Below are 16,911 nucleotides of genomic sequence, written 5' to 3'. Positions count from 1 at the left end.
GTACTAAAAAAAAAGAGGACTTGTGGAAATTACATTCAACCCAGCTGGGTCCTGATTATAACTGTAAATGAGACCAAATATATACGTGTATGTATGTGAGCACGTATAAAGAGAGAGGGAGAGAGAGGAATGTAGCTTCATCTGAAAATGCCATAAAAGGATCAAACGATGTGTCTGGAAAAAAGACCTCATAGTTTATCTCCCGTATCTTTGAGGCAAGAATAAACCAGTGGATTGGTCAAATTTATTGAAATAAAATGAAAAGCATGGTGGTTGCACATTTCGCCTACGCCGGTAAATAAGGTGCAAACGATCATAAATATAAAAATTTCAAGGGGCGCGCTTGTGGAGATATCGCGAGACTTCCGCGTGTTCTGTACTTTGTCAGCAGCAGCGGTCCTCCACCATTTCGCTGCGTAAAGTCTCCTCCCCGCGACCGCTACATTCTGCGCCGAAACCCAGTCTCTCCCGGTCCGTATTTTAACTTCTTCCCACGGACCGAGTGGTACCTCGTTGGGTACCGGGAGACAGTTTGGATTACCGGCATTACGGATTGAGTGCGATTTTACACGGATGACGACTCCTTCAGCGAGAATTTAGTAAAAGAAAATTGGTCGGAAATTTCAGGTAGGTGGGAACTTAAGATGGCGGCCTTGAAAGGGAGGGGGGCAAGTAGGAAGTAACGAGGGACTTGAGGGGAGCTCAGACTGACGGGGGAGCACTTGAGGCTGCGTTCTCTTTGGCTTTGTGCTTAGGCCGGGTTGTGGAGCGAGTTCTACAGTTAGACTGAGCCAAAACAGTATATTGAAATGCTAAGTCATAAAAAAACAACAAAGCACATTTGAAGTTGTGGTTAGCAAACAGAATAACGGGAGAACGATCGTTTCCTTACGGTCGATGCTAGAGAGCCAGACGTGGGACACAGTGGTCCCCCCCTTAATCCCCCCATAGTCATTGCAAAATTTATATGGAACTTTAAATTAATGCTTTTTGCTTTTCCGTATATTCTGGTAAAATCTAATCTGTGTTTATACTTGAAACCGAATATTTTTAGCGGATTTATTTTCGTATAAAGATGTTTGACCCCACGCAGTGACGTCACGAGTGCTTGTACCCCGTAGTACATGCAGAAGCGGATTTTAATGCGACTTTTCAGATGTTTGGTCGCGTTTCAAAGCAACTTATCAATTGTGTGCAGATAAACGGGCTTCTTTGAAGCTGGAGCATTACATAACTGCGGGTGGGATGAGGCGCCTGCGCATCCAGAGAACGCTCCCTACCAACTCTTTTAGCTTGCTAGTTAGCAAGCTTTCCACCAGTGCCACCCAAGCAGTGTTATTGTAGAACGTTAGCTAGCTAGCTGGCTAGCTAGCCGCACAGGCTGCCAAACCGGCAAGGCGTTAACCACTTAGATGTGTGTTTTAATAAAGAATATCACTCAAATCAGGCGACACTGCTGCTTCTCTCAGATGCGGATGAACAGTCCATAACGTGACGCGTCTCGGTTCTTCATATAATCTCCGCAGCCCGTCCGAATATAACTACTGAACAAAGGTGTAATTTCTCTATGATCATCACAGTTGGCAAATAAATGAAATCTAGCTCGAAGCGACCATAATGTACCGTTCCACGAGCTCGACATGAATGACCGGGGCCCGCGCTCTTGACCACCGGCTTCTAGCTTGAGAGCGCATGCTGCAGAAATCCTCACATCTTCCTGTGGGCGACTGCAGCAAATGCAACTTGGTGCTAGTTACCGGAGCTGCTCGCTTAATGGTGCATTTTTATGACTGCTGCTGCAAGATTGCCTCCCGAAAACAAGCACTCACACCAGCTCCAGTCCTGGCGACAGACGCCTAGTCTGACTGAGACTGTCCGCTCCCTCCGTGACATGTTACTCATCCCGTTTGTTGCATTATTTTGTTTACAGTCTATCTAATGTAACTCATTCTACCTCAGTAATGTAGTATCCTCTGTGCCTAAGAGTTTATTGTTGGAAGAGATGAAATAGCTGATTTGATTCTATTAATTTAGTTCCCTGTTTCTTTTCCACTTCCTCAGAATATGTGGAGGGGACCCTAATTTCAGCATCCTGGAAGTAGAAAGCACAGAAGATCTGTGTCTCACACCACAGACAGGTATGTTGTACACTTGGTTCTACATGTGATGAAGGTGGAGTTTCTCTCTGCCCTCAACTAGCCTAGAAACAATTTTGACATTGATGTCAATGTGTGCCGTGTCTTTTTTGCATCTTCTTCTTCTTATTGTTACTATACTGAGTCGGGTGGCTGGTAGGCGGTGAGAATACCATGTCCTGTGAAAGAAAGGGAGGGAAAAAAAACACTGCCACTGCACTGCCCACATTTTCTTTTGAATTATTTGTTCTGCTTTTTCAATTTGAGCTTTTCAGTAACTTGTCAACTTTGTTAATGGCTGGTATGTCCCTCAGGTGCTGTGTGCAGCCGGAGCAGCACAGAGGAAGGACGCTCTGGGGAGGAGGCGGCACGGCAGCGTGCCTCTCCGGCTGTGGATGTGCTGGGTGCCAAACCCCAGGCTGCACAGAATGTGGCCGGGGATTCACCTCAGCATGCCCAGCAGCCGGTTGCAGCTGCCCCCCGCCCAGTCCCTCCGCTCACTGATCCGTCCACTGTGCCATTGCTGGAGCGCAACAACTCAGCATTCCCCGTCATGGAGAAAAAAAACCCAACCAACTTGCCTGAGACTCTCCCGACCAGCCACGATGCCAAGGCCGGCCTCGCAGATGACGTCCCCACTGAGGAGGGGGAAGTTGGAGTTGAGAGACGCTTGCCGACCTCCCTCGCTGAGGACTGTAGTACCTCCGCTGAGATGCAAAGGCTTCAAACCGCCATTTGTCCGCCTCTTGCTTCCGATACAAAGAACGACAGCACAGCGCAAGAGTTGCAATACGGGTCACAAACTGATAAAGAGAAAAGCCACTCAAATAGTGAGACGAACCAGGCACTGGGGGGAGGCGCTGGACTTGTTACAGGGACGAAGGAGATCACTTTGGAATATAAATCAGAGACTAGATCAAACTTGGAATTTAGTGGAAAAGAGCACACAGGCGGAAACGTTTCTCCCCAATCCCAAATCTGCATTGCAGCCTCATCTCCTCTCCCACAATCAAGTGAACCCACAGAACCTGGGGCGATGGAACAGTCAGACAGGGATTCACTCTTCTCCAAGAATCAACCTGCATCAGGTGCTGAGGAGCAGGCAGGTGGCCACCAGGACTCAAAATCATCTCCACTCCCGCTCCCCTCATCTAACAATAGTGGGAGGGAACAAACTGACCTGTCAAAACCACAAACTAAGGAGATCTCACTCCATGTCAGAGAAACACTGGCAACCAATTCTCTGGAGTCCAAGCAAGTTCACACACTTGTTGATGGGTCTAACAAAGCAACACAACCTCCCTCCGCTGAAACACTCGAGACCCCAAGGGCAAGCGATGCGCTTCCTGGATTATGTCCTAAAACAAGTTCAGTGTCCAACAGCACAACTGACGGTGACATCCAAAGGAGCTGTGAGCCCCTTGAAGGTGTAAAGGTGGCGAGTAGCGTGAGGGAAGAACAAACGTTACAGCCAGAGTGCTCTTCCTCACTGGAGAGCTCCTCTAAGCCCACCGCTGCCCGCCCTCTGTATGACACAGACCTTGTTGTCTCCTTGCAGGCTGGACAGGTTGTGGAAGCATCTCATCCTTCCAACCCTGTAACGGACACGCCGATGATTTCTGGACTTGTTCATTCAGCCAACACTCAAGAAATTGTAGTTGTCAGGGAGGGGGCTCACATTGGTGGGACCTGGCCAAACATGCACCTGAAACAGAGTTACCTCCTACAACGAGAGGATGGCAGTGTCTGCGAGGCCGCTATTGTTAACGAGCTGAGTTCTGAACACCCCTCCGGGGAACCAAAGCTGTTTGAAGAGAGAGTTGAGGCAGGTATTGAGTTAGAATCCCAACCCGTAGAAGTGTATGAGTTTTGTGGCCTGGTTGAGGAAATTGCTGAGGAAACTGTGTGTGCCAGTACTGGCGTACAGATACCTCACTCACCAGGGTACGAAGTGAACTTATTCAACGCTTTACTAGACAACTCGGAGGAGTACCACAGCAAAGAGGACCTCGAGTCCCATCTTGGACCATCTGTTCACACAATCAGTGGAAGTGACACCGTCATTATTTCCCAGCAGACAACATCACGCGATGCAAATCAAATACAGGTGAACAATAATTTGTCACTACAAACCACAGAGGTAGCTGCAGTTGGAAGGCATTTGGTGTTGGATGCTAACTCCAGCGAGGTGTGTTTAGTTGAGGTAGCTGACTCATTCACTGTTGAACAGCCAGTAGTGACACCTTGTTCACAGGTTGGTGCCGCAGATTCTGCTGGTTGTCGAACACTTCCAACAAAACAGGAAGCAGACTCAACCGCTGGTTCTTCTGTCACATCCCTAGTGGATACTGGTAAGAACACAGGGAAGGAATCATCAGTAGCTTTTTCAGTCCACACATCCCATGTAGAAAACGCGCCCTCGAAGGTGACTGATGTAAGTGCCACGAAGCCAGAGGCCTGCGTTCTTTCACCTGAAGGGACCAAAGAAACTCCGGCTTTGACAGAGATTATGTCGCAGGATGTTGTTGTGACTGCACAAACCAAATCAGAGGCTTTCATCACTTCTGGTATTAATCCAAAGCTGCTCCTCCTCAAACCAGGAGAAACCCCTCTCCTGAAACACCCACCCTCTCTTTTGGCAAAAGTGTCCAAGCCGCAGAATATGGCCAGCACGCCGGCCGATGCCCGCAGCTCCTGGACTGGAACAGCGTCCAATGAGTGCCTTCCTCAAGCTGATGGAGCAGCAGATTCTTTATGCTCCCTCACAAAATCTCCTCCCGTCAACCAGACTGAACCTGTTACAACGTCAACATGCAACGAGGCCTTAACTGTCACTAAAATTTACACAAGGGAAGACGACCCTGTGTCACAACAGGGTGGCACCCTACCCACTGCACCCCACAGCATGTTCGTAGCATCGATAGAAGAGGGGGGCCCTATAATGGCGACGACCAGCCCTAATGATCCCTCCAACCAACTTGACTCCCTCTCTGTGGAGGACGAAGGCGAGGAGATGGAGCATGTTGAAGCTATGGGAGAAGGGGAGGCCCTGGACGCCACATCAGAACAAGTCAGCAGTCCAGAGGAAGGCAGCGACGAGGAAGCAGACGCAGACAAACCTGACAGTGAGATGAGTACGCCCAGTTCACCACATAAGGTAATCCACCTTCACTAATTATGAGATTGTTAAAATGGTTAACATAGGCAGGAATGAAAGTTCTGGCAGGTGTGAGTCCAGCTGCAGGAAGACGAGTGGTGTTGAAGTCCCTCTAAACGGCGTGACACAACACAGCAGCGTGGGCATCTTGGCAATGGCCACGTTGTGATTAAGACTCTTCAAATATGTTCGTTTGACCACCTGTACCAACATGTCCTCCTCTCGGGCCTGATTTATAGCATTAGCTCTGTAATGCCAGGACTCCTCTAAGTGTTGTACTGTAGTACTTGTTGCTGTATTCATGGCGTCCACCTGAAGGAAGAACAACAGAGGTAGTGGGGAGGGTCTGCTTTATGAAACCCCAAGACATCGCATCAAACCACTCTAACTGGTCAGCTGCGTCTGGGGGAAGACCAAGAAACTCCATAGACTGGACGACTGCTTTGTATATCACAAGCTGCGTGATCCAGTGCATCCCAGAATGCAAAGCACACCTGCTACAGAAGCTGTCAGATGGGGTCCTGTGCTGGGGTCTTGGGTTTGATCAAAAATGTGTGGGTGGTGGGTAGTTTCTGTTTTTCTATTCATGCTGGGGGGGAATTGATATTCAACTGAAGTCAATATTTTAATGTCCCTGGGACAACAGCACAGCGATCGTCTATAGCCACGTCAAGTCATGTGACCTTGTGGGGCAGACGACTAATACCCCAAAACAAACCTGCACATGAATTTAGTTGACGCTCCAGCGTCTGACATGGCTCCCATGATAATTAACTCTTGAGCAGTATTCCTCATACCTTCAACCCTAAACCCTGAACTACTACATCCCCACTGCGGTTGCTTTCTGTCTCCTTGCGATTTGTGTGAAAGTCTGAATTCACCTGACTTAAAGGTGCAGGTGTGAAAACAACAGAAAACACCTTCAGACTGGAGCGAAAGACTTCCCACAATGCACCCAGAGGAACTTCTAACTTGCCTTTTCTTAACCCAGCCGAGGCGGTGAAACCTATGAACCGTGAGAGAGGAAAATCTGATCTTAGCAATAATGTCACATTTACCTCGTTGTTGTCACGTCACAATGTGTGTGTGGTTTATACACGGTATGCTGGCATGTTTTGACTTTCTTAATATCATTTGCAAGTAGTCCATAATGATGTGTGACCAGTGTTTTATTATTTAGTGACCTTTTAAGTTGGCCGCATGCTAAGCCATGTGTGTTTTCCAGCATGGACAGAGCAGGACAGAGAGAAAGGCACTGTTCCTCAAGGTAAGTGGTGGTTGTCAGACACAGAGACCCCGTTCACACCTGCATTAACCTGCATCCTGAGTGACCCCACCAGAAGTGGGCTGTTCTGAGTTCCGGTGTGAAAATGGTTATTGAGGTCCAAACACATTCAGAGGTGGTCTGGGGTGCATAGGGCCACATTCTTCTGGTGGTCTGGATCCAGATGTGCCACATTAAAGGACCACATCAGATGTCCACTGTTCAGGTGGAAATATCTACTGATTGATGGGCAAAATGCTGCAATAACAATGTAGGATATAATACAAGAACAATAATTCTTTATTACACAAAACATCTGATTTTTAAGAGCCCAGAGAGAGATGACAAATGTGTTAACATCTTGAGCAGTGTCATTTATCAGGAATATACCAAGAGATATATTCAGTCTTCAGTTTTCCCTCTTCTGTTTTTAATTTTGACTAATAAACACAGTAAAAGTAGCGAACCGCTCCGTCTATCTAGTTCACCCTGCGGCTGGTCTGGAAAATGCCAGGTCTGAGGTGAATTCTCTTGTTGTCCATCATTCCCACAGCCACAAGACGATGGAGCCCCTTCTCTAGGGAGCTGAGACCCAGGCTAGTTAGCTGGTTTAACATGAGGAGCCGTTGTAGTGGTAGAATCAGACACGTAGCCGGAACTACGTTCCTGACTGGGCGCAGTGATTTGACGCAGCACCTCCAAAGCTCCACTGGAACTTGGATCAACAGAACCAAACGTTGGTTGACATTCTTTTTTAGGAGTGTATGAGGAGGATTGCTGCTGGAAAAACCAGCCTCCTGAACCTGAGCGAGTTAGCGACTGAACTCAAATATTCCACTTGTGATCAGATCACTCAGGGCCGTCTGACCTCGGGTATGAATGGGGTTCCGGATAGGTTCCCTTTATAACAGCGTACTCACAAGCACCTCTGCAGCCACTGTCATCATGTGTTGCACTTTGACCTTCTGAATGCAGTAATGCATGCAAAGACCTCTGACTGTTCATTACTTTGAAGCATGTTTGGATTTGCTTCCTCTAACCCGATACATGCATGTGGTTTTCAGCTTGAAGAATTCTCCATGTTGGTAATTTCTCCATGAATTTCTTCCCTCTTCAACCCCACCTGGTCTTTAGGTCCGCCAGTGGATAGCGGACAGGGTCAACGTGAATTCATCTCCTGTCTCACTCTCCACCCCCTCCCTCTACCCTGGACCCTCGCCGTCCAGCGATTGGTCCACCCCACGACGGGAGAGGTCCTCACCTCTCCGAGGGCCTCATGGCAAGTTTGTTTCTCCTTCCTCTGTTGGGGGCTACAGTTCTTCCTCCTCCCCGCCTGATCAGTCTGCCCCCCAGCGGTCCCGTGGAGAGCGACACACAGACATGGCAGAGTTGGCTAAACATGTGAGTGAGCCTTGGCATATTTGGACCTTTAACTTTTAACATCCTTCACTTGGCTGTTGCTTGAAAATCAGAAAATCAAACCACCATTTCAGGTGGTTTGAAGTGTCACAAAATGTTCCGTCATGGCTGAACTACATTGGTGACGCAAGCAGCGCTGACATCTGTGGTGAGAAGCAGGGTTTGTAAGCAGCTGTGCTGCTGGCGTCGGTTCTGTTGGTCCCACAGCACAAACTGAACCATTTTAATGGAGATTGTTCCTTTTAAATTCCTTGAGGAAGAAAAATAAACCTGCTGTGGAAAAATAGAGCTGCGCTTTGACGGCAGTATCGAACCCAATAAACGCCTTCAGTTTGAATGCTCCAGTTGATTAAAATGATAATTTTCTGCAGCGACTCTCGCCAAGGTCACAGTACATTCCGCAGACAGAGGTGGTGCTTTTGAGACTTAAAACATATTTAAACTTACTCGTCAATTTGTCAGGAACACGCAGCTAAAACTAGATCTACAGCATAACATGCTCCAGTCATTCTTTTTATTGTATCTGGTTGAGTTATTTGTTTTAATGGTCAATAAATATGTAAGCTGTAACTCATGCTTCAGTTCTTGGTGAACAGAGAGGTGGAGCATCTGCTGTTTTTCCCTCCTGCATCACTTCTTTCTGACTTCCTAATGCAACAAGAACCAGCCACATGTATTTAGCTTGAAGCTAATGGAGACCGACTGCTAACAACAGCTTAAAAGCACCTCGTTTACAAGTGTTGGTGGATTATTGAACGTACTGCTGGATAAAGAACACCGGGTGATGTGGCAGAGCGTGTTTGTTTGTTTTACCCTTTCAGCTGCATTAGCTTCAAGCTAAACACACAACAAATGTATCGCAATTTTGGAAGCTCTGCCTCCTCACAATTTCATGCTTAATCTCTTCAAACATGATGTTAAGGGTTTGTCTGTGCCCTGCTGCACCTGACTGTAGTGATTAATGACAACTGACAACTGTGTAGAACTCTGCAGTCATTGGTCATTGAAGTACTCCATGGTATCCCACAGGAAGCAGACATCGAGCACCGGACACAAGCGCTGAAGCGGGAGGGCTTCTGGTCAACAAAGCGTCTCACTCGCCTGACGGAACCTCCGCGACCCAAAGTGCACTGGGACTACCTGTGTGAGGAGATGCAGTGGCTCTCTTCTGACTTTGCTCAAGAGCGGCGGTGGAAGAGAGGTGTGGCTAGAAAGGTAAAATGCCTTCATTATGACTGTTAAGTAATCAAATGGCTCATACTTGAAAGATACTGCACGTGTGATAGTCAGTGGTCTGGAAACGCTTCCAACTCCAGATCACCTCTGATGTAACACAGAGCTCCTGCTCATGGTTACTTATTTTTGGAATCACCAGATTATTCAAGCAGTTGTTTTTATAGTTTAGACCGATATTCTTCATCAGATCATGAAAAATCCAATGTTGCATTTTATTCAGTACATGTAGTACATGTGTAAAGATGTGTAAAGGTCTACTGAAAACCCAGAAAAATTCCTTTGGGGGGGGGGGGGCGGACAAATGTTGTGCTCTGTGAATGAAGGAACATCTTACACCTCCTGGAAAAGAGAAAATGTAGGAATGCGACTTATTTATTGAAATTTTCTTCAAGAACAGCCAAGGCATTTTCACAAGAGGTGTGAAACAAAATTTCTGTCACAAAAGGACGAGGTTAAATGTCTTTGGAGGCGACACTGAAAAACTGACCAGATAGACTGAAAATAACTGGAAATATGAGTTTTGTGATGAGTTTGGAGAGGAAGCAGCCTGGTCTGAATCACATGGAGCAGTTGTTTCAGATGTTGTTGTTGAAGTACATGTAAGCTTGTTTGTATTTACTGGATTATTTTGAGTGACTTTAATTATTGTCAGAATGTTAACACCCATATTCTTTTGACATGTCGTAGGTTGTTCGAATGGTGATGAGACACCACGAGGACCTTAGGCAGAAGGAAGAAAAGGCAAAGAGGGACGAGCAAGCTAAAATTAGGAGAGTTGCCTCTTCTATCGCTAAGGAAGTGCGGGCCTTTTGGAGCAGCGTTGAGAAGGTACGGACGAGAATCAACCAAAGACAACATTTTGGTTTGGTGCTCAGGATCCAGATCTTTAGGATTGTTGTTTTTGCTGTGATGAGTCTAAAACACATACATGCTGCTGTAATGACTAAGAACCAGGGCTAAGAAATGCCTTGGCCAGAGCAATCGTCTGGTCCAAGTGCTCCCGCATTGTCATTCAGGCCTTATGCATGCATGCTATTTTGTCCTTGTGGTATTTGTCACACCCTCTTCAACTGTGATTGGGTGACTGGGCACAAAGTGACTCAGATGAGCACTGCAGTAAACACAAAATCGGACGTTTTCATCTCAGCAAACAGAAAAGGCACTCAGCAGTTCATCGTGCTGCTGGTATTTGTGGTGTCGTGTAAAAACATGGCGTTCCCGTTGAAAGTGTTTTTTTTTGTTGTTGTTTTTTTTTTAAAGAGCCCTTTGGTGGACACAGACTCTTAACATAAAGTCTGAAATTCTTGAAGTAAAAGCCTGCAACTGTCTTATCTTTTGCCCTTGAAGGTGGTCCAGTACAAGCAGCAGTCGAGACTGGAAGAAAAGAGGAAGAAGGCGTTGGACCTTCAACTGGACTTCATTGTCGGACAGACAGAGAAATACTCAGACCTCCTCAGCAAATCCCTTGCACCCACCAGACCTCCTGAGACGGCCCCTCCGCCTCCCAAAACGTCTGTGCTGGCCCCTGTTGATGAGGATGGTGAGATACAACCACAGACACTTAAGCTCAAGCTCTCTCAATGTTCTGCTTGCAGAGTTGAATTGTTGGTTCATACAAGGACGTTGTCATAGTTACATGTCAAAGACTGAGTCTTCTTCCACAGATCTACAATGTGTAAAGGAAACAAATGGGCTCTTTGTCTTGTCAAGGTTGTTATATGTATATTTGATAGCAATAATCTTTCTTCTCGGATAGCATAAATGAATATTAAACTCAGGACCGTCTCAGGTGCACAAACACCAGCGCGACTCATCCAGGACGCTCAAAATTACACTGCAGGATGACTGTCGGACTTCAGACCCGTCAATCCTGCCAGAGTCGAGGCACTGCCAGTGACACCAGTGGCTGTCATTTCCTAGAGTATGAACAAAGACTTCAGTGGGCCAGAGTATCTTTGCATGATCCAAAGAGTGATTATGTTATCCCTTATAAACCGTTTCCTCATTTGCACCAAGCAGGAGAGCAGGGCAGGGAGGGAAAGATGCTAGCGCTGCAAAGCTAAAGTAAGTAGCAGGTGTGAAATGAGTGTAAACAGCTGTGGGATTAGAGAGAAGAAGCCTGACAGGAGAGGGCTGAGTGCTCGTACAGGACAAGCGCATGTTCAGATGCATGGCAGCTAATTTAGCCGCTGCGACAAAGAAATGTAGCAAGAAGGCTGAGAGCAGAAAAGTGATCATTGAGGCTTTCAGGGAACATGGGTAAATTGTAATGTTCATTGAATACCAATATCTTGTGTGAGGTGTTTAGGGGCATCTGTAATTTGTGGACTTAACCTAAAATGACTTTATTTCTTGTTTAGGGGAAACAGTGCGGTAAATAGATCCATCCCTCCATGTTCTCCCTCTTCTCCTGTTGAGGGTGGTGGGGGTGGAGCCTATCCCAGCAGCCTTCCCCCTGGACAGGTCACCAGTCCATGGCAGGGCCAACACATAGAGACAGACAACCATTGGCTCTCCCAGCCACGCCTACGGTCAATTTAGAGTCTGGATTAACCTGGTCCCTCTTGATGTCTTTGGACTGTGGAGGAAGCCGGAGTACCGGAGAGAACCCAGTCAAAGCAGAAGGCCGTCCCCATTGAGCCTGCATCTGCTCGACGTTCCTGCCTGTTAAAAGGAAGGTTCTGGTGGCTGCTGTTGCAGGATGTGCTTGCTCATGGAGAATTGTTTGGTGGAGCTTCATTGAAGAAGTGTGGTACTCAACCTGCTCTCCTTGGAAAGTGTCATAAAATAACTTTTCTTGTGATTTGGCGCTGTACAAATAAATTGAACCCAGGGAGGCACAGGGAGAACGTGCAAACTCCACACAGAAAGATCCCACGCCCAAGCCGGGACTCGAACCCGGAACCTTCTTGCTGTGAGGCTACAGTGCGGACCACTGCACCACTGTGCCGCCGCAGTAAATATCTGATTTATGAAATAACTTTCCAGCTAACACATCACTTTGATTTGTTGTAAAAATAAAAGATGGTCGCCCGAGAGATTTGCCTTACAAGATGCATCGAAGTGAGATTGAGGAGGAGCGACACGTCATCAAAAGCTGCCCAAGGTTTCTAGGCAACAAAGATGGCTACTTTTTGAAAACAACTGAGCCAATATTTGCATTAGATTTAACCACATAACTGGTACTCTGGTATGCCTGTTCACCAACCTGGTAACCCCACTGACATGTTCCCACCAGAGCACGGCTCCGGCCACATTCTTCTGAGTCTGACAGATGAGTGGCAAATCTCACCAGAAAACCATTTGGTCTTTCTGTCTGAACTGTGTATCGATATCACCTCAGCCTTTTCCCTTAAATACTGGCATGACTTGACCTGAGCCTGAAGGACAGTTCTAATGATTATTTGAAATCCGGTCGTGTCGGGTCGGGTAGTGGGGCTGTAGACTCAAGGCACGGCTTTCTCCTCCATGTGTAACGTGGTGCTGCAGGGCGTTCTCTATAGCAGTGCCTGTGGTCAGGTACACGACCAGTCAAAGGTTTTAGAACTCCCCATTTTCCTTTTTTTTTTTTTTTTTTTTTTACTGAAAATTATTCAGTTTAATGACTCATTGCACTCTGAAATGAAAGCAGAGTACAAATCAGCAATTGGGAGTTAAAAAGAAACGGTGGAATCATTTTATAGCCCAAAATGTATTCTAAACTTTAGACTCTTCAGAGTCGCCACCTTTGGCAGATACAGCAGCTGAACGCACTCTGCTTCCCAAGTCTGCTGCAGAAGTTCCCATCAATGTGTGGCTCTTGCAGGTTGCTTTGCTTTCACTCGTCTGTCCGGTTCATCCCAAACCAGCTGGATGGGGTTGCAGTCTGGAGGCTGTGCTGGCCACTCCATGTTTTCAAGCTCACCATCTTGTTCTTTTTTCCTGAGGTCGCTCTGGCATAGCTTGGACTTGTGTTGGGGGCACTATCTTGCTGTAGGGTGAACCCCTGACCAACTAGGTGCATACCAGAGGGCACTGCATGGCGCTGCAGAACGCTGCAGGAGCCGTTCTGGTTCAGGGTGCCTCTCACTCTGTACAAGTCACCAACCTTGGATCCAGCAAAACAGCCCCAGACAACCACACCTCCTCCTCCATGTTGGATGTTCCTGTGTGATGAACCTAAGAGAGAAAAACTCGTTCCTCTTGTAACAGTATTTCTCTTTTTCATGTACAGACAGAGACTTCGAGCCTCCATGTGAGGAGGAGGACGATGAGGAGACGATTGAGGTGGAGGAGCAGCAGGAAGGTAATGATGCTGAGAGCCATCGGAGGGAGATCGAGCTGCTGAAGGAGGAGGGCATGCTGCCTCTGGACCAGCTGCTCAGCACCCTCAAACTGCCACAGGTACCCCACAAACCCCGATACCTCACCGTCACGCTGTTGACGGTTGTACCTCGGGATTTGATTTGATACACTTTAGGAACCACACATTTTTACTAAGGAATGTTTATAGTAGCAGTTGGTGTGTCTTCACATCCCTTTGAAGATAATGAAGCAAAAGTTATTTTTGAAATAATTAGCAATGATTATATGATTTAACAGGGATCCTCTAAAACTGACTGAAAATGTAGTTCTGAGGTTCGTGAGAAAAAATATGGCATGAAAGCAAAATGAAATTTAAACCTTTAGGACACAGGTGGTATATTTTTACCGTTTGTCCATCATAATTCCAAAAGATGGAGAATAATAAATTGTAAGTACTTAAGATTCAATGTACATCTTTTTTCATTCAATCTCTCCATTTTCGGACGACATAGGACTCAGGCTCTGATGAAGAATGCACTGATGAAAGTTCTTCATCAGCGGAGGGAGAGGAGGATGGTGAATTCACGGCCAATGAAGAGGATGGTAGGGTTACTCTTGATATTACATTTCTTGCTGGAATACATATTTTGGAAATAAAGGTCAAGTATTATAAATTTAACCCTTTTCCTCTCATTTGAAGCTGAAGATGAGGAGGACACCATCGCAGCCCAGGAGAAGGTGGAAGGAAACGTCAATCACGCTGAAGAACTGGATGACTTGGCTAAAGAAGGTAGGCGCTTTTATCATAATTATGTAAACCCTGGAAAGGATGATCGTCTCCTTGCGCTAGAGTTTTGTGCAAAAGGAATTCAAGGCTGGTGATGCCAAATGAATTCAGTGACCAAGCAATGAAGAACCTGGATTCATGGACGTTTCACAGTTTGTTCATGTGAATTGCCATTGATGATTGTAAGCAGTAAACATCCACCATGACTTGTGTCTCGTCATCCTGCAGGCGATATGAGTATTGAAGAGCTTCTGGAGAAGTACAAAGGGGCGTACGCCTCTGACTTCGAGGGTCCATCTGCATCTGGCTCTAAAGCCAGCTCCGACTTGGAGGAGTCCGGGGACGAAGAGGTGGAGACTGAGGAAGATGAGAGTGATGTGGAGAGCAACACTTCCTCCTCAGGTATGACTCGGTTCTCAAAGAATCAACAGAGTCCCTCCTCAAGGAAAATGCCCACTTTCAAGGAAAGCCTCTACCTGGCCATCGTCTTCAGAGAATGACCAGAAGATAGAGACCCTTCTCTAAGGAGCTGAGACCCAGGCTAGTTAGCTCAGCACAATGAATGGTAGTGGATGGGAAGTGTTAGCATCAGCTAGCTCAGGTAATCCTCCTCACCCTCATGAGTAGTAGCAGCAGGTGTAGTTTCAGCTACGTGTCTGATTCTATCACGACAGTGTCTCCTCATTTTAAATGAGTATTTCACAACCCTGGTCATATGACTGCAGGCAAGGATGGAGGTAAGCTAACTAGCGTGGCTCTCAGCTCACTAATCCAGGGCAAATTTGCTTGCTGAAAAACAAACATTGAGCCATCATCCAGACAATAAATATTCTTAATTTAAAATACACAAATGTTCCTCAGATTCACCAGGGGACAGTGAAGAGGATGAGGAGAGTGAGAAGGAGCAAGAGGAGAGTGAGGAGGAAGAGGACGATTGTGGGGATGAAGGGATGGAGGTCTTGCTGAAGGAGGGAGGAGAGCACAGCCCTCCCTCTGCCAGCTCACGGCCAAAGAAGGAGATCAGCCACATTGCTGCGACTGCAGAGAGCCTGCAGCCTAAAGGCTACACTCTGGCCACTACAAAGGTCAGTTTCCATCCTCATATTTGGTCTCCCTTGAAGTTTAAGTGAGAAAAGATGAAGCTTGTCTTTCTACTTCTGTGAGGAGCAGTAGTTATTTAGATGTCTTCTCTGTATGACTGCAATCCTGTGTTCTCATCTGTTGCACTAAAAGGTTAAGACCCCCATCCCGTTCCTGCTTCACGGCACGCTGCGCGAGTACCAGCACATTGGACTTGACTGGTTGGTCACCATGTTCGAGAAGAAGCTTAACGGCATCTTGGCTGATGAGATGGGTCTGGGCAAGACCATCCAGACCATCGCTCTCTTAGCTCACCTCGCCTGTGAGAAAGGTAACGGACGGGCTCATAACTGGACTGTTCGGTTATGTAGGTCAGGTCACGACGATTACCGCGTTGAAACGTCATTGTCAATGTGTCTGTTGTGTTCAGGTAACTGGGGCCCTCACCTAATCATCGTCCCAACCAGCGTCATGCTAAACTGGGAGATGGAGCTTAAACGCTGGTGTCCTGGATTCAAAATCCTCACCTACTTTGGCAGCCAGAAGGAGCGGAAACTTAAGAGACAGGTAACAATAATGTTTTTGTTTTGGAACGTTGAAATTCAGTCTTAATGAGCAGTTACACTGAGTGGATGCTGCAACATTATGCTTCTGTTATAATCCATGATTGTGGGTACATTGGATATTAGGGTGGAGGGGGTGGAGTGGGATCCCTTCATATTTAATTTGTTCGGAGGCAGCTGAGGACAGATGCTCCAACTCTCTTCTTGTTCTCTTCAGGGCTGGACGAAGCCAAATGCTTTCCACGTTTGCATCACCTCGTACAAGCTGGTGCTGCAGGATCACCAGGCCTTTAGACGCAAGTCTTGGCGCTATCTGATTCTGGATGAGGCACAGAACATCAAGAACTTTAAGTCCCAGCGCTGGCAGAGCCTACTGAACTTCAACAGGTCAATAGTTCACCTCATAAATTCATGTTGTGTTTGGGTGTAGTGAACAAAAGTGGGAGTTTTTAACGACCTGACAGTTTTCTCAATTAACCCAGAAGTCTTGCTCATTCTTCATCAAGAACAATTGTTAAAGGAAACGACCGAACATGTCACAACTCATTGAAAAAGTGGGAAAATAGTTGAGTTAATCAAATTGATATCCTGTGATTAATCAGAATTTATATTTATCTCCACTCTGACCTCTCATCTACAGCCACCGCCGACTGCTGCTGACGGGAACGCCCCTCCAGAACAGCCTGATGGAGCTGTGGTCCCTGATGCACTTCCTCATGCCCCACGTTTTCCAGTCGCACCGCGAGTTCAAAGAATGGTTCTCCAACCCATTGACAGGAATGATTGAGGGCAGCCAGGAGTACAACGAAGGCCTGGTCAAGAGGCTCCACAAGGTCCTGAGGCCCTTCCTGCTGAGGAGGATCAAGGCGGACGTGGAGAAGCAGATGCCCAAGAAATATGAGCATGTCGTGCGCTGTCGCCTCTCAAAGAGGCAGCGTTTTCTCTACGACGACTTCATGGCCCAGGCCTCGTGAGTCATTTAATTA

The 16,911-nt window shown here is 46.9% G+C and overlaps 1 protein-coding gene across 2 annotated transcripts in view; it reads left to right on the top strand.

Moving 5' to 3' along the window:
• Nucleotides 1-402: 402 nt before the first annotated feature.
• The window catches only part of srcap (Snf2-related CREBBP activator protein), a 31,083-nt gene continuing 14,574 nt past the window's right edge, over nucleotides 403-16,911 (top strand). The window contains exons 1-17 of one of the 2 annotated variants that reach the window (XM_086194623.1): nucleotides 403-627; nucleotides 2,062-2,138; nucleotides 2,450-5,292; nucleotides 6,518-6,559; nucleotides 7,691-7,957; nucleotides 9,005-9,190; nucleotides 9,899-10,039; nucleotides 10,559-10,751; nucleotides 13,425-13,594; nucleotides 14,008-14,098; nucleotides 14,196-14,285; nucleotides 14,511-14,684; nucleotides 15,144-15,367; nucleotides 15,516-15,693; nucleotides 15,793-15,929; nucleotides 16,143-16,312; nucleotides 16,566-16,895. In XM_086194623.1, the coding sequence (XP_086050749.1) occupies nucleotides 2,689-5,292; nucleotides 6,518-6,559; nucleotides 7,691-7,957; nucleotides 9,005-9,190; nucleotides 9,899-10,039; nucleotides 10,559-10,751; nucleotides 13,425-13,594; nucleotides 14,008-14,098; nucleotides 14,196-14,285; nucleotides 14,511-14,684; nucleotides 15,144-15,367; nucleotides 15,516-15,693; nucleotides 15,793-15,929; nucleotides 16,143-16,312; nucleotides 16,566-16,895 (4,997 nt within the window). In that variant the 5' untranslated portion in view covers nucleotides 403-627; nucleotides 2,062-2,138; nucleotides 2,450-2,688. The remainder of the gene's footprint in view (nucleotides 628-2,061; nucleotides 2,139-2,449; nucleotides 5,293-6,517; nucleotides 6,560-7,690; nucleotides 7,958-9,004; nucleotides 9,191-9,898; nucleotides 10,040-10,558; nucleotides 10,752-13,424; nucleotides 13,595-14,007; nucleotides 14,099-14,195; nucleotides 14,286-14,510; nucleotides 14,685-15,143; nucleotides 15,368-15,515; nucleotides 15,694-15,792; nucleotides 15,930-16,142; nucleotides 16,313-16,565; nucleotides 16,896-16,911) is intronic. The other variant, XM_086194624.1, reaches the window with a different exon arrangement.

This window comes from Aulostomus chinensis, chromosome 23 (genome assembly GCF_037954235.1).
Source record: "Aulostomus chinensis isolate RoL2024-O1b breed Wild chromosome 23, RoL_Achi_v1.0, whole genome shotgun sequence".
NCBI classification, from domain to species: Eukaryota; Metazoa; Chordata; class Actinopteri; order Syngnathiformes; family Aulostomidae; genus Aulostomus; species Aulostomus chinensis.
Note: the sequence above shows the minus strand (reverse complement) of the source record. Positions and strands in the feature narration are given on the sequence as shown.